Source organism: Clytia hemisphaerica, unplaced genomic scaffold, assembly GCF_902728285.1.
Source record: "Clytia hemisphaerica strain Z4C2 unplaced genomic scaffold, Clytia hemisphaerica genome assembly, whole genome shotgun sequence".
Classification (NCBI taxonomy): Eukaryota; Metazoa; Cnidaria; class Hydrozoa; order Leptothecata; family Clytiidae; genus Clytia; species Clytia hemisphaerica.
Genome location: NW_027103566.1, coordinates 891218 through 914441, shown reverse-complemented (window position 1 = coordinate 914441; position 23224 = coordinate 891218). Strand labels below are relative to the sequence as shown.

At 35.5% G+C, this 23224-nt stretch overlaps 1 protein-coding gene across 6 annotated transcripts in view; it reads left to right on the top strand.

Annotated features, from left to right (window-relative positions):
* LOC136801021 (ras-specific guanine nucleotide-releasing factor RalGPS2-like) overlaps positions 1-22854 on the top strand; it is a 33637-nt gene extending 10783 nt beyond the window's left edge. For 3 of the 6 annotated variants that reach the window (XM_067057646.1, XM_067057645.1, XM_067057644.1), the window contains 17 exons: positions 6711-6791; positions 7585-7671; positions 8440-8490; positions 8740-8823; positions 9048-9137; positions 9470-9562; positions 10171-10238; positions 11049-11104; positions 11365-11444; positions 11665-11713; positions 13203-13293; positions 18702-18784; positions 19095-19299; positions 19530-19571; positions 19965-20322; positions 20698-20889; positions 21343-22854. In XM_067057646.1, coding sequence (XP_066913747.1) covers positions 6711-6791; positions 7585-7671; positions 8440-8490; positions 8740-8823; positions 9048-9137; positions 9470-9562; positions 10171-10238; positions 11049-11104; positions 11365-11444; positions 11665-11713; positions 13203-13293; positions 18702-18784; positions 19095-19299; positions 19530-19571; positions 19965-20322; positions 20698-20889; positions 21343-21387 — 1755 coding nt within the window. In that variant the 3' untranslated portion in view covers positions 21388-22854. Of the gene's footprint in view, positions 1-955; positions 1493-3894; positions 4020-5239; positions 5342-6710; positions 6792-7584; positions 7672-8439; positions 8491-8739; positions 8824-9047; positions 9138-9469; positions 9563-10170; positions 10239-11048; positions 11105-11364; positions 11445-11664; positions 11714-13202; positions 13294-18701; positions 18785-19094; positions 19300-19529; positions 19572-19964; positions 20323-20697; positions 20890-21342 lie in introns of those variants that run through there. The other 3 variants (XM_067057641.1, XM_067057643.1, XM_067057642.1) reach the window with 3 other exon arrangements.
* The last annotated feature ends 370 nt before the right edge of the window (positions 22855-23224 follow it).

Sequence of the window (23224 nt, the reverse complement as noted above, 5' to 3'; positions counted from 1 at the left end):
TTATGAGTGTGTATCAATTTTATTAGAGGGAAAACCTTGTGGGTTGTGACTACTTTCTTTTTTGTTTCGCATTTTTAAGGTCAATGTTGTTTTTCGCTTTTTTGATTCACACTTTGATTTTGATCGTCCGACATGTATTTTCGAAATAACGAACGGCGGCTGAAATTGTTTCAGCTAATTGATAAGTTCATCGAGGTTCAATGAAAGGTCAGACGACGTCGACCCTTCCCGCTCATTTTATGCAATTTTATCTATTTGGAAAATCATTTTTTTGCGTAATCTTTCGTAATAGTATAAAGCGATTAAGAAAATAAGTTAACATTTGGTTTGATTGATGATAGCTTTTTTGATCTTTTTTGAATTAGAGTTTAACCCCAATTTTTCAAACTAATGAAATTTGATTTGGACTTTCTTTTGTTGAAGTGTCTATCTCGACTTCTCGGACTCTACCGCCCTGGAATTCCCGAATTTTACCGAATTGTCGTAGTTTCACTTTTCATCAATTTGAAAATTTGAAATCTCTATCTCGACTTCTCTGACACTGTACCACCGCCCTGGAATTCCCGAATTTTACCAATGAATAGTCTTAGTTTCACTTTAGAGTTCTGTACAGGGTAATTTCTCAACAATGAGAATCCCAACGTTATCACTTTTTAAGTTTCACTTTTCTGTTTTGTTGTATTATTAGGTCATTTGCGTACGTAATCTTAGTCTTAGTGTTGCATAAGGTACTTTTTTTACATCTAAATGTTTTGATTGTCTCCCAAATCCGAAAAAAGTCCTATAAAACTGACACCACATATTATAAGGGGGTAGTATCTAATTTCTCTATTTATTGTTCATCTTATGAAATGGTCGTCAAAGTTTGAACTGTTTTGTGTTTTAAATGTTTCACAGCAAATAGAAAATTTTCAAACATCTTTTATCTTAGTAAAATTTCACATTGATACATCGAAGTATTAACCTATTGACTTGAATTCTTGTCTCAGAAAAAAGAACACTAAAAATTATCAAACATATCAGCATTTATACTATGAAGCTTAAAGTATAGAATGATCTAGCTTTGCCTTTATTGTCATATTGTGGTGAGCTAAAGGTTCAAACATCAGAGCAAATCATTCAAACACATTGGAGTTGCAATGGAAACGACTGGAAAAAAATCAAACTAGATATACAAAAAACTTGATTTTGGTCATTACCGAAGTCTGATCACTCGGACGAAATAAAGCGAGTTAACATTTTCGGACACCTTGGATCGGTAGATTTCACCAACAATTATTAAATGAGATTCATGGAAGGTTTAGGATCTCTTATCTCTCCATCACGAAATATTTACGATGCCGCCGGATTGGGTGAGAAAGCCCGCATGAACCATCCACGGTTGAGGACACGTCGTAAAACATGGGCGGGTTTCCTTGACAACCGGCCACAAAGTGCACCCAGTGAAGCTTTCTTTACCAGGTTTGCGGACATCGGTGAAGATGAAGTGCTGGTAAGTATCTTTCTCCATCTGGATTTTCGAATACCAATCTTCAAAGCTGCTATAAAAGGAGAATGGAAGCCTTGAAGCTTAATGTTCTTATATGCTTTGCTCCTATTAAGAAACGTGCACCAGTCTTCGGAGCTTCTGCGAAACATTTTGTCCTGCAGTGGCTTTCAATACTTCTTATTCCTCACTGAGACTGAGTATCATTTGATTAGTTACCAGTGGTGTAACCAGTGTCCATTATTTAGAACGATTTTAAATCAGGGTTAGTACTTATCTATCAGGTATGTATTCTCTCCTCAAAAGGTTTTTGACTTTTTTGGAAGGTTAGCATAAAAGCATTAATTTTTAATAATCGAGGAAGTTGTTGATGGTAAGCATTAACATTTATTAATGAGCTTTTTACTTTTTTTACACTTTGCATCTCGATGCTAATTCTGACCAGTCTCCTTTCTGACAGCAAGGAAAATTTACTTCAGCTATGAGTGTTTTGTTGAATGCCAAAAAGTGAAAAAAGCCTAGAATATAAGGAAGACCATTCCTAAAAGTTTTCTAGGGTGGTTTCGCAAAAATGTCTGTACATTAGAAAATAGAGGAAAAACTTTCAATTTTAAGGTATTTTAAGCAGAAAGTAAAAGGGGAAGCAATCCATATATTTAATGCTGTGAGAAAACCTTTTAAGACGTCATCAATGACAAAAATACACACACACATTATTACGAACAACTTCAAAGGGTTTAAATCGTCATTTGTTAATGATTCTCCTAAAACGATGCCAACATCAGCGTTTCTCTTTATTATCCATCATGTAATGCATTTGTAAGAAGTTTTTACATTTTGAGCCACTCTTTTCATGTTTCATAGAATTATTCTGTGCATATGCAATAAAGATTTCAGAAACACTTTTCTCGTTAAAACTAATCCAGTCCACCAATCTTCTCCCCCCCCCCTCCACTTTCACTGACTCTCACTGGAAATGCTACTTTTTTCAAGTTGTTCGATATAATAGAGAAACGCTCCTAATGTTTTTTGAGCTCTAGGGAAAATACTGTCTGCGTGGTTCGATTTATAGAGGTTTGAGTGGTTTGAATACAAGCGCAGAAGTTCGAGTTACGTAAAGGCTATTATTTTTTACAGTATCGTTCATTCCTTCAAACTCAACTGCTAATGAGTATTATTAAGCGAGCAATTACAGGAATTACACCACTTGAAAAATGAGGTTGAATTTTACATATTAAATCATGCAACATGATCATGCACGACTTCTCCTCATTAAGCAAACATTAAGAGCAATTACCTCCTTCCTTGTAACCATCTAACCATCTGATGACGTCATCATATGTTCTGTTGTTGGGATGGTACCATTTTGTTTTTTTTCTGTTTGTTGTCGTTTCAAGATGTAAACATAGCAAATTTTTTGTAGTACCAATCACAATATCTTGATGTCGGTGAGATTTCCTGTGTATAATTTCATCAAAACTTGACCTAGTACTTGTATTTATGAAATATACCAAATGGGTTAAAAAAAGGTATGCCTTTGATTCTCACTTTTACCTACGATCTAGCCTTTATAAATGTGATGAATATAAAGAATGGTGTACGCAAGTTAAGATTCTCTAAACGACATCATTCTCATTCATCATTAGCGGCTGTTTTGTAAAGGTGAGCACCCAGCTGCGGTGCAAAGATCATATACTGGTACTTGATGCCTTTCTGCATTAAGCTCAGCTATGAAAACGAAGGGTCGAGGGTAAGTTACGTACAATCGAGGTAGAAAGAGTCGCGTCCTTACTTACTTAAAATGACCTGTACCTAGCCCCTAGCATACTGCATTTTCCTTTGATTTTTTTTCACTCACTTTTCGTCCAGAGTTTACTATCGGATACATCTTTTGTAGCTTATTCATGTTTTTGCTAAAAATACACTACGAAAGAATGAGGAAAAGGTTACTTGTCTGTGACAACTCAAACATACGAAGGAAGGGTGTTCGTTCAATCGTTTGTTTTCATCACCGTGAAATTGTATAAGAGATAAAAGTTGACATAAGTAAATACATGGATCTTCCGTTTAGAGGTCTTGTATCTGTCGACGAGATCTATTCATGATTTTGTTTTCATTTCGAGTAACGAAAGATAATGTGTATTCAGTGAGAATTTTGTCGGTGATTGTTGTCGAGTTATATTTTTAGAATCAAAATGCGTTCGGATTAAGAATGTGAATATAGTTGGTTAGATTTCTGTTATAGAAGTACAGTCTTGTTTTGGTACCTATAGGTATAGGATAATTGGAATCTTGAAAATAATTTATGCTGGTACTACTTCATATGAAGAGAGATACTCGAAGAAAATGTCTTGCATAATCTGACAACTATTTTTGTAATCAAGAAATCATGACAGGACGTTTTTAACCTCTCTGCTGTAAGAGGATTTCATTCGAGAAAAATAAAGCTTTCAAAATCAATATGGCGACAGATATCTTATGGATCAATGGCTTGTCTTTTGCTAACACCAATCCTCAACATCAACAAAATAAAGTAATGTTTGCTCTTTTTGTTGACACCAAACCATATCTCTGAAATACTAAATCTGAAGTTGCATTGCCAAAGGTAACTTCGTCTTACAAAGATTTAAGATTTGGTTCAAAGTTACCAATGGATGTTTTACTTGATCGGGTCGGAAAGTGATTGGAAACATTTGTGAAGATGTATGTATGTCTCGTAGCCCGCGTGCTGAATAAACCTCGTCACGATTGCTGATGGTTTTTATGTCTATCTTCACCCTTTTCGTGCTTTTGGCACCTCAAAAATATAATTTTGCACCTTCTTTATTTATTTCTAAGCAAATATCTTGGTCCTATAAGTTCACTTAATAGATCAAGGCGATACTATAATTTTCTTAATTTAGGAGATTACACTTTATGTAAATATACATGGGATACATACAAATACAAATTAAGAGACCGCTTCCCAGCTGACACACCGTTTTTTCGACGTTTATCTAACGTTCACAACGTCCAAATAACGTTAGATGAACGTTGAAACAACGTTGTGAAGAGACCACTTATAAGAATCCATAGATAAGTGAGTGCTTCAAAAACTTTATTCTATTTTGATCGAATTATCTACAAAACCAACTCTTTAACAAAAATCACGTTAAGTCAGGTTTATCTCAATGGTCACCCCTGGCAACTAATTGGATTTTTGTGGTCCCGCTCATTAAGATACAGTACTTCGTTTATTGTTCGAATGTTGTTTCAAGATATAACATTTAGTACAAGTTGTATCATTAATGTTTAAAACCGTTTAAGTGAGGTATAACAAAAAGGGACATTCTCTGTAAGCGATCACTGGTGTGCAAAAAAAAATTGAGAAAGAGATAATCTGTTGCAAAAGAAATTTGTTGAACATCAGAGAAAAATACATCATGATTTGATCCCTAAGTAAAGTGTTCTAGCTGTGTGTGTGAAGACAACAAAATATCAATTTACTGCAAAAAGAAACTTTTTACCTGTTGTTGTGTTGTATTTTGAGATTTATTTCGTGCTTGTTACCATCAGTGTATCATCGAGTAACTTTGACTGTAGCAAAACACTCTAAAGAAGTGAAATTTAGCATTGAAATATCCATTGTTTGGTTGTTTGGTTGTTTGGTTGTTGGCCCCTTACACTTATAGAGTGACTTTTACTGTCGCGAAACAAAACACAAAACACTCTTAAAAGAAGTGGCAGTTAGAATTGAAACATTTGGTTTGTTGGTTGATTATTTGTTGACCTCTCACGTTCACGATGAGCACGCGCACAATGTACTTCAATTACAATTGGAACCAGAAAGCCCTTACACGTTCAATGTCGGAAGGGGTAAGCAGGAATAATTAGTTTAGATATGAAGGATCTGAATGACTAAATGAACATCTACCAAAGCTGTTCAAAAACTGTTATTTTTTTAAAGGGAGTACTTTTTTCTAATTATGAATGAGTTAGTTACATCACATGTAGCATCGCAAATTGATTAGGTTGTACAGTCGACTCTCTCTAATTCGAACTCGAACGGGGAATTTTGTTTGTTCGAATTAGAGAAAGATTCCAATAAAAGAAGCTCGAAATTATAGAATTGTTTTGTCTGTTGGCCTTTTTACCTTTTTTCCAGCTTGATATTTTTAAAGTCAGTATAGAGAAACATGTAACGCGGCTGATATTTCTCTCAATTTTCTCCCCAGATATTTTTGTCATGTTTTTCGAAGGTAATAAGCTTTACAACTGTAATGACAAAGTGATGAGAAAATTTGACGATCAACTTATTTTGATTGTAACTCTGATGAGAAAAAATAATTTCATTGCTCTGTTATCAAAATTCTGTATGGTTCGATTAACGAGCGGATGAGTATTTTTCTTGAGCGTTAAATAAGGAACTTCGCTTTGTGTTTAGGTATTCTTGCTCTTTCTTCGCTATTTCATCCAACTTCAAGATTATATTAATGGTGTTGGTGTTGTCAACTCTGTGCTCTGGTTTGTGACAAAGATTTTACCAGTCCTTGGTTAAACTGACAGTGTTTTTACTTTCTGTCAAAAATGATGTTTTAACGCCACAGGACCACCACCAAACATAAATTTTTCAATTTCCTCATGCTAAGAATTTTGTTTTGATCCTTTGTTTTTTGTTTTGAACGTGTTTCCCGATTTTGCAGCAGGCTTCTAAATCACCTAGGTATAATTTACCAGCTAGCTTCTTGCTCAACACTTTGTCACATTAATAAAAGTTCCGATTAAGAGTTTTCAAAGTGAAGTTTAAAAGTTTAAGTTTAAGCAATCATTTGCTTTATGATGCTGCTTCTAGCTAGATGAAACTCGGCTCTTTTGCCATGCCTTGACAATGCTTGTGAGTATCTCTGATTCGAGCATCAGGCTCGTCAACTAACCCAGCTATTCGTAAAATTTTCTTTTATTTAGTCGATTCTTAGTTAAAGTCTCTACATACTCGCTCAGCCAGTTTTTAAATACAGACTTCTGTACTAAAACTTTCTTCTTACTGAAAGTGTAATCGCGTGATGAATCATCCAACAACTGATTTGGTGGCCTCGTTTATCCAGTCTTTAAATACAGACTTTTGTACTAAAACTGTTTTGGTTTTCTTTACAGTGCAGTCGTGCGATGGGTTTGGTTGGCCTCGGTTAGCCAGTCTTTAAATACAGACTTTAGTACTAAAACTTTTCTTCTTTCTTCTTTACAGTGTAGTCGCGTGATGAACCATTCAACGACTGGTTTGGTGGCATCGAATCACAATGTGACCAGTGATATCGATTTTGGAATCGTAAGTCTAATTTTTGCGGCAAATCGAAATCGTACAGGAGGAAGTTTGACCCGGATCACGGAAATAGATGATTTTGGGGAATATAGTCCGATGACTTTGGGGAATATAGTCCGATGATTTTGGGGAATATAGTCCGATGACTTTGGGGAATATAGTCCGATGACTTTGGGGAATATAGTCCGATGACTTAAATTCAAGAAGAGCTAATAAGTCTTAATTGGGGGAATTGTCTATTGATTTCTTTTCCAATACATAAAATTGAAAACTTTTGGAATTTTAAAAAGAGACATTTTGATTGAAGTATTTATTTGTTCGTCTTCTGAGATCACTTTCCGTCAAACGGTAAAATGTTCCCGACGGCTGTCTTTGAAGCTCAAACACATAAACATCTTAGAGTATCGTTCATGTTATTTGGAATTTTTTCACTATTTCGTCATCTGGTCATCATAACATGGGATCAAAATCTCAACACTTCATCTAAATAATTCTCGTTAACTCTTGTGAGAAAGCTTTCATCTGTTAAAGTGATCAAGTTTTCACGTTTGAGAGTATGGTTTTGTATTTTCACAAGACCTAGTCCCTGATCTTTCAGAAAACGGTCTCCTGACTTCCTGCCAGGATATACAGCCTATTAACTTTGAATTCGTTTTTCAAATAGTACAGTGGATCTATTGCCCAAACATAGCACTGACTTTATTTAAAAAGGGCTTTTGCCAACAGTCTTGGTCTCTGCTAACCTAAAAACTCAAAAGAAACCATTTTATTTTATGATTTTCCCAACACATTTTTACAGGATAAAGACGTGACGTTAATCGAAGACAACCGCGAATACAACCCCGTTGTTTTTGACGTTTTGAAAGTGTCCGCCGATGAAATCGCAGTAAGAAAGATTCGCATTTTTCTCTTAATGTATTGGAAACTGTCTTTTTTTCAACAAACTGTCTTTTCAGGCATAAAGAGATATTCAGCTCTATGCGTGAAGGGCCTATATGTATGCTCATTTTTCTGGAAGATGCAAATTGAATATAATTTTCAAGGCCAAAATTAATGAATTTCATCTCTCAGAATTCTTATGGAATCTGCATTTAATTGCTTTTGCTTGTTAAGGACCCCTAATGTTTTATGGGTATTACTTTTCGCTAAAGGTTATGACATTTCTACTAACCCTTGTTAAAGAGTCACGATATATTGCCAACCTTCGCAGAGAAAATTGATTAAACCGAATTGCATTTTTGTTTCGGTTGTTCTTTTTCATCAAAGTAGATTAGGACCCGTTTCATAATTGAAACATTCCCACCACTAAGAAGCATACTGAATTGGTTGCTTATTAAAAGATTGTTAACACTCGTTATTTAACAAGGCTTACTTAGAGTCTAATTAAATCTTCAAATCAAATTCTAATTGAGAATTTACTATTTAAATATTTTAAATTGTGATCTCTTAAGATCGTGTGCAAGAAATTAAATGGGAGTTTATCCAAAATTGATAAAGAATTTCTCAAATTTGAGCTCGCGCGGTGCCGAAAGTGGAGAAAGTCCTTTAACGAATTCATAGAACAAGTATTTTTAACTCTTCCTTTTTTCCGTGTTTGTCCCAAATTCTATCGAACAACCAACAATTGATGAATCTTCTCTTTTTGTCTTTCCAGCAACAATTGACGTTAATCGATTTACCTTTGTTTCAACACATTGAACCTGAGGTATAAACAAACTGTTCTTCCCTCTCGATTATCATTCATCATTTCGGTCGCTTGTTGAATCTCGGACAACAAAGCACCATCATGAATAAATATAGTCATATAAAAAACCATTACTTTTTTGTTTTATATTTCACTAATTCATCAGAAAAACTTTGAAAAAGTTAACATTATGACATTTTAATTCTACTCATAAAAATTATTATACACTTTGGGAAATGCTACTCATTTTTTCGATATTTCATTTTGAAGGAATTGACGAGTTGTTCGTGGACGTCCAAACGAAAACATGACAATTGTCCCAACATCGTCAAAGCTACCAAACGATTCAACCAGGTAGTTAAAGTGATTTTTTTTTGTATGCATAGTTTATGAGCGCCTGTGTGTTTTTGATACTGTTTCTTAGTAATTTCATTACCAATCTCCTCAAGAGCTTACCACACCTATAAAGGTTTTTAGGTGTTTTGGGGATGTACCAGTACCAGTACCATACATCTTTCTTTACTAATTCATTACTTTGACGAATCACACTTTTTATTTTTTATGATGTTAATTTTTAGGTCAGTTATTGGGTGACACGTGAAATCCTGGATACAAACACAGCCAAGGGACGCGCAGAACGAATCGCTTACTTCATAAAAGTTGCTAAGGTAAGACCCTCGATTATGTCTGTCCAAAAATAGGAGAGATTCTCGTCTTTTTGTTTGGGTCAAGAATTCGCTTCCACAATTTGTCTTGTTCTGTTTGGTGGCATCTTTGAAATTCTTTTCCTTTTGATCAATTTGACTCATTTGAAACCGCTAACACGCAAATTAAGGACTAATAAATAAGGGTGAGGGGTATAATCTCCTCATTACATGGTACTTAAGATATTCAACATAGACTTTTAAAATTTGTTATTTTGCCGCAGTGAATTGTGCAAGCTTGTTTTGACGTCATAAAAAATGCTTGTAAACTGAATCATTTCGTTTTATTTTTTTAGAAATTACAAGAATTGAATAATTTGAATTGTTTGAAAGCAGTAGTATCGGGCTTACAATGCACACCAATATACCGTCTAAACAAAACATGGAATGTGAGTTTGTGTATTTTTAACCTCGGAGTAATGATCACATATTAGTTTGCTTAATTTGATGTCATTACTTTTGGCATTCTTCATATTATGTATCAGTAGATTCTTTGCATTCTTTCCGTGCCTTTAATGCTACAATTACTTTTTCCCTTCAGGTGAGAACTCTATTTCTCTAGTTCCAATTCCCTCAGAGTTCTTACTCTTTAGTCAAGGCCTCTCCTTGCCTATGATTGTAAATACCAAAGTGTATCGTGGTTTTGAACTGATCTTATATTGATTGCGTAGTCAAAATTCCGTATCTTCCAATAGCATGTCACACATCCCTTTATATAACGCGAAAAACCGTATATCTTATCTTTCCTGGAAGGCCCGCCTTTCTTTTACCCCTTGACGTTTTTACATTGATTCAAACAAGATAATAAAGTATAGAGAAATAACAGTATTTTCTTGTTTTGTTATTCGCGACATAATAGCTTCAAAACATGATCACCCGAGAAAAATGTGGTGACTCATTAGTATGGAATTTTGATTTCTGAATCTGTAAAAGATACCTGAGCTTTGAGTGATTTTATCTGAGACTTTAGATTTATCATCTTTTTCCTCATCTTTAGGTTGTACCAAAACGGGACAAAGAAAAGCTAGAAAAATTAAATGAGCTTGTATGCGAAGAAAATAACAGGTAAATCACGTTAAACCATACATAAAGCCCTTTCCCTTCTTTTGCGGGCTTTCTATCTGATGGCTATCGATTTACATCTAATCGATTCAAGGCTCGTCAAGAAAATAATTCTTGACTCTCGATTAAACGGTTACAGCTTGATTTCGATATTTTAATCTTCCATCAAGAATTTCAATGTTCATCTTTACTAGTAGTTTCACCGCATGCTATTGAGGGGGCGAGGTATTTCGATGTCTTTCATTGCTCAATTACTGTAGTTTCCAAATGCTTTTAAAATGGCATGTAATTTAGCATCCTAAAATGTCTTTTTGGCATCATGAAACAAAACCTTGTTTTATCGCAATCAAATCTACATTAGAACATAATTACAAGTTCATTTTCGACCACTAAAGCATGGTTTTGTGATTAATTACCAGCCCTTTTATCTCGTGACACGCTCTAACGGAAATGAAGATTCCATTGGATTTCATTAGACATATGTTGTTAATTGCTGTCATGTAATCTGATTTTCCCACGGGAATTCGAGCGTTTCCGTAATTCAATGATTTCTTCGAAAAGCTGACTTTAAGAACCATCTAAAAATTAATCTCGACGAAAGAAAAACTGTCATATTTGGATTTGAGATAGTTTGACTTATATAGTTTGGGAAGCGCCACACGTTTTGTATGACTGGGTGGCCGCCCTGTGAGTCTACTTTGTCCATAGCCCAGTGTGCTCCCTGAGTGGATGGAAAAATTTTAAATTATTTAATATAAATCTTTGAATATCTTTACAACGGTAACACCTTTCTTTGGTCTTTTTCTATTGCAGTTCCAAACTACGGCTTCACTTGCAAACGACAAAGCTACCATGTATACCTTACTTAGGTTTGTACTTCATTCCAACTTGTTCGAATTACACAGAGATTCAAATCATAGAAAGTATTTTATACTGTTTTCTCCTTGACGTGGATAAAGAACACAATCGGGTTATAGAAAGATTCGAATAATAATAGCTCGAATTATAGAGATTCTACGTTCAATTTTACGTTGAAGTTTTCAAGTTTTACTTTTTTCAAGTTGTTGTTGGTGGTTTTTGTTTTTTTTGAAAGTTAATAAATGTGAAAAGAATCGTGATTTATTTGCAGGAATGTATCTGACAGATTTGACGTATATCAACACTATACATCCTCCAACTGGTGGATTGGATGTAGAAAGGACCAATAAAGTACGCATTATTCGTAATTTAATGCTAATATGCACGGTATTAGTGTAAAATCCTCTCAATTCCATTGTGCTACTAGTTGCAAATAGCTTTTTTTAACAATATATACCTGCTCTGCCAGAAAAATCTGTGATATAGTTGGACAGAAAATTCTTATTTCTTCGCATATACTCAAAAGAATATTTTTGAAAATTAAATAATGTCAATTTTAACCATTTTGCAGATGAATGAAATACTAAGGATCATAGCAGACTACCAACAATCTTTATATGGTAAGTTCATTCAAAATGTATATTCAGCCTTTAGCTTTTGCCGATGGTAGAAATATTTCACATATTGTGTTGTTACATTTTCTTCTAGTATCGCTCCATACGTTTTCTTTATAAGAACATCCAAAATTTTTGAAGCCTTCGGATGTTGTTAACTTTTTGAGTTTCCTGAACATGTTAACATGTTCTTATTTATGCCATTTTTTGAGTATTTTTGTCCATTTTTCTAAGAAAGTGCTTTTGAGTCCGCAGAGGCTTAAAATAATTGTTCTTATATAGTTTGTTCTTATAAAAAAACGGGTACTCGATCATAGGGAAATGAGCTACTCAAATTTCCCTTCCCACAAAACCTTTCCCATCCCGAGACATCCTTATCTTCTACATCGTAGATGGCTTAACAGCTCGTGAAGGATTTTCTTGAAGTGACCCCGCATTCAACGTATAAGTGGTTTATAGAAACTTTATCTATCGTCAAAAAATTTTATTAAGCAGATCAATGACCACTTTATAACGAATCCTCATCATTTAGCAGATGATATCTAAACATTTTGAATGATTAGATTTCATAATCTACTTCTGTGATTGTACTAGTAAATCGTCTCTCTTTTCTATTCTTGATAGCAAACTGATAGAAAGCCCTGTGTTAGTTTAATAACTCGAGGGGTAAAGAATCCTCCATTTACTAAAAATTAAAAATAGATAAAAACAACGACAAATTTCATCAAAATCGACAAATTTCACTGTCCACAACTCTGACCCGGTTCCATCCTATTCCTCTTTGTTTAGTGGGGTCGTTTAGCATAATTTACAGGAAAAAAATAAGATCTAGCTGAAACTTTCTCCATACCTTCTCTATAGGATGCTTATGCCTCAGGAAAAAATCCTCTAGTGAAACATCTCTTTTTCGGGTGATTTCTTTTTTCATGCGCAAGTTCCACTTTTCGCCACATTTTGGTCTAAAATTTACCAAAAATTGCATCTTCTGCGTGAATTATCTCGAGTTAGGTAATGAAATCGGCTATACCCGTCTAAAAGTCTTCTATATAGTTTTTTGAGAGCTTTCGAATGGTATACATGATGTTGTCTCAAAAAGAGTTTGAAATTTTCAAAAATTTTTGACCTTAGGGTTTTGCCTGGGGAAAAAAGAAATTGCCCAAAAAAGGGATGTTCCACCAGTGGGATTTTAGGGGATTTTTTCCTGAGGCATAAGCATCCTATAGAAAAGGTCTGGAGAAAGTTTCAGCTATATATTTCCTACAAACAGCCTGTACTTTTGTAACACGACCACACTAGTTTATCACGCAGATTAACTACATATGATTCAAAGAACGACAAATTACGCATGCGTGTTATAATGCAGGATTCTTTAGAGGAACATACTGTCTGGACCGTTATGGCTTTTAAACTTTTATTCCTGGTCAGTTATCCAATCCAAAATGAAAAATATGCTAGCGAGTCTGGATGTAATTTTTTTTAATTTTATTTCCTGTAGATTTCAAACCGATATATGCTGTACAAAACTATTTGAACTCCGTAAAATATATCGATGAGCTGCAAAAATTCATGGAAGATGAAAATTATAAGTAAGTTATGCCATATATTAATATGAGAAAAGAATCTTACGTTTAAGTTGTATAGGCTTCACCTTTGATTATGTAATCTTTGTTTGAGTGTTCATCGTTTGTAAGCACTTCAAATTTTACCTTTAATGACAGAAACACCTACTTTTAAGGCCAGGTTAACGATATTGAGATCTAAATCGCTATGAAAAATATGCTGAACTTGCACAAACACTGCAATGTTTAAAAATAAATAATCAAAAAACCAAAAAGCACACGTTAGGTCCTTGGTTGTTCAATATGACAATTATAAAATGTCTTCTTTTTGGACCTACCTCCGGGTGCCCCGGTGGAGGTTCTATAAATTAACCCATGTCCGTTCGTTCGTCCGTTCGTTCGTTCGTCCGTCCGTCTGTTACCAGCTTTTCTCAGGATTGGCTCATTAGTTTTTTCTGATTTTTTGCACAATGATGCAAAATGGCAATGCCCAGAACGTGACGGAGCCCGATTTTTGAGAAAAAATTTATTTGGGCAAATTTGGGCCAAAAACTACCTAAAAATAGGGTTTATTGGACTTGGTTCAAAATCCTGTCATTACTTTTTTCTGATTTTTTGTACAAAGATGGAGGGCAAGATTCTCTAAAGAATGGCTGAAGTGGTTTTTCCCGGAAAATTCTTATTCGCCTTAAAAAACGGATTTTCGTATTTTGGGGGAAATTCCCTTTAACCAAATAAGAAAATATAGCTTTTAACAATGTTGACTCTTTGTTTTTTTCTGATTTTTTGCACAATGATGCAAAATGGCAATGCCTAAAATGTGTCGGAGCCCGATTTTGAAAAATAATATATTTTGGCAAATTTGGGCCAAAAACTACCTAAAAATAGGATTTTTTGGACTTTGTGCAAAATCCTGTCATTACTTTTTTCTGATGTTTTGTACAAAGATGTAAGGCAAGATTCTCTAAAGTATGGCTGAAGTGGTTTTTCCCGGAAAATTCTTTTTCGCCTTAAAAAACGGATTTTCGTATTTTGGGGAAATTCCCTTTAACCAAATGTGACTCCCCAAGCGATTTGAAGTACATAAAAGTCCGATCGGTAAAAAGACCGATCTTCTTTGGCCTCTACTCGACTGGTCTTTTTACCTTTTGGGCCGCTCTGATATTGAAGAAGGCCGATGCGAGGCCGCTTATTAAAAGTGGCCACAGTGAAGCGGCCACATAGTAAGTTTTAAGCCGCTAACAGCGACCCTTAGCGGACATTAGCGGCCCTTAGCGGACATTAGCGGCCCTTAGCGGCCATTAGCGGCCCTTAGCTTTGTTTTTCAATTTACTTACATTTTCAAGTACATTTGGAAAGATTTTTTCAGAAATCAAAAAGTGCAAAACAAAAAAAAAAGATAAAAGGGAGGGCGCTCAAAATAAAAAGGACCTAAGAAGCCATCAAATGTTGTAAATAAAATAAAATGATTGCTTCCCCAGTAGAGGAGAGGGAAAGCTTCCAAAAGGGCATCTCGCAGGCTTTGCTTTCTTATAAGCTCCTGATTTGACACAAGCTCCTGATCTGTGACGTTTCGAATGTTTGATACAACTTTTAGAATGCGAGAGAGAGAAAAAGTGAAAATCATGTGAAAAGAAAGAGAACACACAGAAGGAGTGTATTTCATCACTATTTTTGGTAAAAGTTCACGTGATAACACGAAGGAAAGCACGCAGAGGGAGCTCAATGTAAACAAACATTTAGTAAAAGTCTACACTCTGCTTCGTTCGTTGTGGGTCATGCTGGCCCCATGCTGGGCTTGGCTGAACCTCAGATATTTAGTCTCTCGAGACATTTTTCTTGCTTTCCAAATCTATATTATGATTTGAAAAGAAATGTAAGAGAGCAAAGTATTTCGCTATTCAAAAATGCTAGATAAAAAAATTCAGAATCTGTAAGTAGTTAAAGGAACAATTTTTTTAGGATAACCCTGTCTCACCACGAACGATCCTTTTGTTAATATCCCCGTCTCAGTCAGTGGAATTCTCTATTGTTATTTTAGACAATGAAAAATTCTTTATAGTCGAAATTTGGTAAAATTTTTAACTGAATTCCACAAGCTTAAGCCGAATTCAATAATTACTTTTACTGAATTTAGTTAAACTTTCTACCGAAGCGATTCAGTTAAACAGCCGAATTTAACCGAAACCATTTAACCGAAATTCGGTTATATTTTTGAGAATATCCCTAAGATATAAGGCATACTGGAGAAGTGGGACGTGGGACGGTGGGACGCTCAGGTGGGACGCTCGAGTGGGACGCTCAAGTGGGACGGTAGTGGGACGCTAAGGTGGGCGTAGTGGGACGCTAAAGTGGGACGGTAGTGGGACGCTAAGGTGGGACGGTAGTGGGACGCTAAGGTGGGACGCTAAGGTGGGACGGTAGTGGGACGCTAAGGTGGGACGGTAGTGGGACGTAGTGGGACGCTCTTTTATATGTATTTTGTCTTTTTCTTTTTATAATACAGTGAAGAGGGACAGGTCAAGTACTTATAAACAATACACAGATCGATCGAAATGTTTTTGACTTTTTTCATAGTGAATGGATTATAAAATAATAACATATCAATTTGATCGAAGCTACAAAGACACAAAAAGCTAGTCAGTCAGATAAATCAATTTCTGGCTCCTCCTCTTGGCTCTTTTTGTGTAATTCAATTGTGTAATTTACAGAGCAATTTCAACAATTCTAACGCTCTTTTTAGCCTAGAGGCTAAATGTCTAAATCAGAGTATCATATAAAAAATGAACATTCCAATCACAGGGATTTCCCCAGACACAAGATGTTTACTTTTCGAATTCAAAATTCGAATGAAAGGAAAACATTCGAATCGACAACAAAGGGTTACACCATCAGCATGAATAATAAAAGTATCCACATTGTTCACGTGAAAGGGAAAACCCGTGAGGTGAAACATACACGTGGCGCCCAAAAACTTCTTTCATCAAATTTTATGAAGTTGACTAGGCTAAAGATTTTTAAAGTCGCGTGTCCATCGTTGAAAGTTGTTTTAGATTTTTATTGAGTTTTTTGGTTTTATTTTCATTTGTTTTGTGCATCATTTTTTTTCGAATACGTTATCGCAGACTTACAGTAGTGTTCTATAAATTACTAGCCAAACCAAAAGAAAAGGAGCCAGAAATTGATTTCACATTTTTCATTAAATAATTATAAAGACAAAAAGACAATATTCTAATAAAAGAGCGTCCCACTTGAACGTCCCACTACCGTCCCACTCATGCTGAGGGGAAAGCCCTTTATTACAATTAGAATGTTTTCTTTTCATTCGAATTCAAAATCGTGTTTCTGGGGAAACCCCTCTGATTCGAATGATTACTTTGTTATTCTCAATAAATATAAACTCTTCGAAATATAGTCAGGCTGCTGCTGGACCACTTTTGTAAAAACCTTAGTGTGAAGAATCTAAAACCTATTGAAACCTGTTATATATGATTAAAGGGGGTATTAGGTTTTCCCAGATTTAGCCTAGACAAAGTTGCAAAGGATTGAAAGTGTTGGAAAATAATAAAATTGTTCTATAAATTAGACAATATGAGCCTGAAGATAAGGAGCCAGAAATTGATTACACATTTTCCGGTGTTTATTTCTGACTCGCACGCATATTGCTTGGTAGCTTTTCGATCAAACATCCAATTTGAATATTATTATTATTCGTTTATCATCCACTATATGATAAAAAAAATCAATATATATATTTTGGCCGAAATCCTGTGTAGGTTGAAAACTGAAGAACAGATCATGTATATGTGTTTTGTGAAAGTATTCATTTACTCATATGAGTTCTTTTTTACTCGTACATAATTATCAGAGAAGCAAAAATACAAAAGCCTTACGAGAGAGCGTCCCACTACAGTCCCACCTGAGCGTCCCACTACCGCCCACCTTAGCGTCCCCTACCGTCCCACTACCGTCACCTTAGCGCCCCACTACCGTCCCACCTTAGCGTCCCACTACCGTCCCACCTTAGCGTCCCACTACCGTCCCACCTTAGCGTCCCACTACCGTCCCACCTTAGCGTCCCACTACCGTCCCACCTTAGCCCCCCTACCACGTCCCACCTAACTACCCACCAAGCACCCCAGCGTCCCACTACCGCCCACCTTAGCGTCCCCTAGCGTCCCCACTTACGCGTCCCCTTAGCGTCCCACTACCGTCCCACCTTAGCGTCCCACCTGAGCGTCCCACTCGAGCGTCCCACCGTCCCACGTCCCACTTCTCCAGTATGCCAGATATAAGCGAAAAAGGATTAATTAATCAAATACAAGGATTTAAATACAAGGATTTAAATAATCGAATATGGGAGATTAAAAATAATCGACTATAGAAAATTAAATAGTCGAATCATTAATCGAACTTCATAAACGAAATCATCGATTATACTTTTGAGAAGATCCCTAAAGAAGGCCGCTAATAGGCCGCTGGCGGCTTGGCCGGTCTCTCGATCAAGAAAAAGCCTCTAATAGAGGCCTTGAGGCCATTCTTGGAAAAATTCCATTGGCCGCTTCATGGCCGATCTTCTAAAATGTTAGGCCGCTTGAAATTTCACTTCGCCCGCTACGAGACCGGTCTTTTACCCGCTTTAGCCGATCGGACTTTTGTGTACTTCAAATCGCTTGGGGAGTCACAAATAAGAAAATATAGCTTTTTTCAAAGTTGACTCGTTATTTTTTTCTGATGTTTTGCACAATGATGCAAAATAGCAATGCCTAAAATGTGACGGAGCCAGATTTTCGAAAAAAAATATATTTGGGCAAAATTTGGGCCAAAAACTGCCTAAAATAGGGTTTTTTGGACTTTGTGCAAAATCCTGTCATTACTTTTTTCTGATTTTTTGTACAAAGATGGAGGGCAAGATTTTCTAAAGAATGACTGAAGTGTTTTTTCCCGGGAAATTCTTATTCGCCTTAAAAGACGGATTTTCGTATTTTGGGAAATTCCCTTTAACCAAATAAAAAAAATATAGCTTTTCTCAATGTTGACTCATAATTTTTTTCTGATTTTATGCACAATGATGCAAAATGGCAATGCCCAAAATGTGACGGAGCCAGATTTTTAAGGAAAATTATTTTGGGCGAATTTGGGCCAAAAACAGCTTAAAAGGTTTTTGGGCCTGAATGGTTTAAGTGATTTTCGTATTTGGGGAAATTCCTTTTTACCATTTTACATTATTCAACACACAAGCTTTATTTTTCCATTCTGAATTTTTGTACAATTATTGTCACTTTTTTCTTATTTTCATCTGATGTTAATCATTAGGTAGGTCCATTCAGCATGTTGCTTGTTATAATTTTATTATGCTTTTCATTGCTTTTTCAAGATCCTAAATCTATCTCCGTTACAGTAATCCTTTTTCATTGTTTTTCTCTTTACTTCAGATTATCATGTCAGATTGAACCAACGGAACTTCAAACGCGCGCTGAACGAAATGGAAGTACTGGAAAACGGGAAACTGTCTCAGGTAATGTGTGATTTGCTCTCTACCATTCGAACCTACTACCAAAATTCTAGATTTTATGTCATATCTATTTAGGTTACAAGTTTTTCATGCAGAAACTCTTTCGTTTTCTTATTGGAATTTGCTAACTAGAATATCAGATCACTGTGTTGGTCGAAACTGCGGGCTATTCCAAATCGCTTTAGTCACTCTGCTGTCCTTAAAAATGCTAATACATGAACTTGCTGCTTAATCATGCGCAAAAAAACTAGATGTTTACATTAATCCTTCTATAGATCACCATTACTCATCATTTTCTGAATCTCTTTCACAGAATCGGATGACACGTATCGTTTGTACCCTAAACAACCAGCCTCGAAGTCAAACAGTTTGAACCCCAGGAGGACTGGATCAAGCATCAATCCTAAATCAGCCAGTCTGAATCTCCCAAGCACACCTTTCAATCAGCACCGTTCGCCTTCACCCAATAGAAAAGACTTTGTTCCTGGACATCGCAAAGTCAAAAGTCTGGGGAGCACGTAAGCTCACTTCTTATCTGTAAACAGACCCGATATCTACGGATAATTTCAAAATTCATTCATGTACTACGCTACGTCATACGTGAGATATACTCTGATACAGAATAGTTCACTTCCTGAGCTCAAAATTTTGAAACAGAAACTTTGCAAAATATCTACCTTTTTTCCTTGCTTGCATTTTCCGACATTGCTTGGTGAAACTTTCAAAGTAACTTTTATTTCGCTTTTAGGCAAATCTTTCTCCAATCGATAAGTGGAATGAATCCTAGTTCGTAAGTATTTTATTTAATTCTCAGTCTCTCAAAATATTTTGTAGTCTAAGTCTATTTTTGTGACATTATCCCTAACTAACTGAAAGTTATTTATAGGGCTTCTCAAGTAGCCTAACCCTATTCCAATATTATCAAAGAGATGACACGTATCCTTTCCATTCAATTAGGCGCGATGAGATTTAATACAGTTATAGTTGACTCTCTAATTCGATTTTCAAGGGGAAAGAATCTAATTCTTCGAATTAGAGAAAGATTCGGATTACAAGGGAGTATTGTATACTAATTTCTACTAAAGGGATCAATGTTTTAGTTCGAATTACAGAAAGATTCGAATAACAGTGTTTTGGATTGGGGAGAGTTGACTGAATGTTAAATCTGTTTTTTCGTCCATAGAACGTCAATATCATCAGGAAGTAACGTTTCAACTGGCTCTCGATATAATTTAGTGGACGATAGTATCTTGGAAGATAATTTAAACACTGATATACGGTCGAGTACGTCTTACGATTCCGGGCTAGATCATGATGAACCCGAAACTCATCCGATAATCCGATCGAACTATATAAGCGAGGATACGAAACCGGAATTTTATTTTAAATTACAAGGATTTTTAAAACGAAAGACATTAAAACGAAATGCGACCAGTCCGAAAGTAGCGAACTGGCAACGGTATTGGGTTGGAATTACTTGTTCACATTTGGTATATTTTTTACCTAAGTACAGGGCTTTTGGTGGTCATGATCGAAATAATGTAAGTTCATGTTTTATTAATTTCAAAATTTTATCCGCCAACTTTCTTTATAGATAGTTACAATATTTTTTTAACCGGAATCAATGAATAATGGGAACGACTCCTCAGTTTGATTTTGAAGAAATAGACTTTCCATATATTACGTTACAAGCAACGCTTCCCTCATTTTCAAAATAATTGTTATAGTAATTGATTCCCAGAGGAGTTCATTAGAAGTTTACTCTATTCAAAAAGTAACACTTGAAGACTCGAGGGTATATCTCCATGGCAATGGTTTCAAAACGAGGCATCTCATTGCACTAAAAATAATTTATGAAAAGGCCTATTCTCAGAATGCTAATTTATTTTTTTCAATTTTCAATTTTCCTATTGTAGTTTAAAGAAAACGCAGAGAAGATTCTTCCGTTGTTTGGTTCCGACGTCTGTGAATGTAACGAAGAAGGAAGCTTCCAGCTGACGGACGAAAGCGGTGCCAACGTATACCGGTTCCGTGCGGGAACGAATCTCAATCGGAAGCTATGGATGGATTTCATCAAAGAAGCTTCAAACGGTGGCATGAAAGAACCGGTAAGCTCTTGAGATGAGTTGAGGTTTCAAAATTTCCTATTTTGGTCTCAAACCATACTATGAATAGCAATTCTTCATATGCGTAAGTTATTTTTCAAACGGAAACACCCGAAAAAAACCTGTTACTAAAAACAGAAACAGGGTAGTCAAAATCCAAAATTTTTTTCTTTAGGTGTTTCCGTTAGGATATATGATGTTATCTTGGCTTGCGCATATCAAGAATCCCCTCGTTTTTTAACAACATTACCAAATTTAATACATAGTGGACTCAACCGTCAAAATCGATGTGACCGGGTCAGATTTTAAATTATGAAGTAATTAATCCATATCGACCAATGGGTACTTGATTTCGATGTTGAGCGAACTTTTGGACAAATAGTCGTAAATAAGGTACTTATGGACTTTGTACGTCGCTGTATATTAAACTCAATTTTTTTGTCTTTTTGCTTTCAGCCTCAAAATCTGATAACGTTTGACGATGATGATACTCATTTATGACGTCAGTGGACTACTTTCTCTTTCTGAATGTTTTCCAACCGTCATCTTTCGGTTCCACTCCACAGTTATCTCCAGTCCACGTCCGCAGATGATTATCTTCAATCATGGATGTCGCTTAATCTCCCAATTCTGTTATGGAATAACCAGTGAAGTGCAACCAACCAACTCATTATCCGTACACAAAATGATAGTTCCTGGTTTGAGACTCTGGATTCTTTTTACATCGTCACCAATTGCTTACAAATGTTTTCGATGCCATGAAAATAATAATAAATCAAACAACAAAATATTCGCTACTTAAAGCAGTGGGCAACTGAAGAATTTTTATTTCTTACATTCATTTCCAATACCATGAAAACTGCGACAAAGTGATTTCCAATAAAATACCTTGAAGTAAACAAAGGGTGATGGATAACTGAAGAATTTTTTATTGATACTTAATTATATTATATATTTACTTTGAACATAGGAAAAAGTTAATAGAATCAAATTTTTATAGAATATTGTCTAGAAAACAGAGAATACTACTATCAGTATGATATATACGTAGATACATGTTGTATTTACAAAATCTACGCTAAAATACCTTTTCAATGCGAGCTTCAACGAGATGAATACTATTGACCAAGCTCCCAGGGAGCTTCCTGATTTTTTCTTTTCGCCCGGATTCTAATTTCAATTGTTATGACATGGACATAGCAGATGAACCTAGGGCGAAAATTCAAAAAGTTTTGTGAAACCCTGTTAGTGATGAGATAAGATGATCCCAAAGAGAATTTTTTCATTTGTTGTTTCAAGAAAGGAGAGAATACTGAGCAGGTCTCTCAAAGGGCTTTAAGGGCTACATACACTACACAATATATTGTCAGGCAATATATTGATGATATATTGCTGAATGTCGACAATATATTGAAAACGTGTCCGCAATATATTGTCAGCTCGATTTGCAATATTCCAACAATAAAGGGGGATTGTTTACAGAGAGAAAATTCCTTTTTATAATAGAATACCAGTTGTTTACTTCGTACATTACGGTCCGCAAACCATATTGTCGAATATTGTTCGTCAATATATTGTGTAGTCTAAGTAGCCCTTTAGGCATACAAACTTTCGCGAGCAGAAACTTTTGCGATTTTCGCGAAAGTAAAAGTCTTTAAAAATTCTTGGAAGGGCCATTCGCGAAAGTTTCTGCTCGCGAAAGTTTGTATACCCAAATGGTTTAATATCATTATGTATAGTGATTTATTATTTCGAAATGGGACTTTATATGAAATTTCTGTAAAATATCCGTCTTAGAGTCCCGTAGAAAATTTATTTTTGTATATAGGTCCTCTTTTGTCTCCTTGAGTTCCCTTTTTTGGAAAAAGTTTGGGAGATGAAAGTTTATATTGTATAAAAGATGGAAAAAGTGTTCAAAATATAATGTTTATTGATGATAAAAACTCAAGATAAAATTACAAAAATTAATTTGTGACCCGTTGCAGATTTTTCGTACATTTTCGTACTCCAAACCTTAATCTATATAAACCTGATCGGTTTTACCAAGCGAGCCAAATAACTCTGGGTTTACTATCGAGCCTTCTTTAATCGGACATGCCTATGCTCAGCCAAAACATTCAAAACTGAATTGCCTTTCGTTTGAAAACGAATACATCTGAGTATTTTGAGTCCTTCGAAATGCGCTCATTTTCCTTGAAAATGACAAAAGAAAATTTCCCCAAAATAGAAAATCCGATTTTTACGGCCAAAATTTTCTGGGAAAAATGGCTTCCGCCACGTTTGGTGGTGTCTTTCTGCCTAAAACTGGAAAAACTAATAAACCAATTTTGCAGTTCAA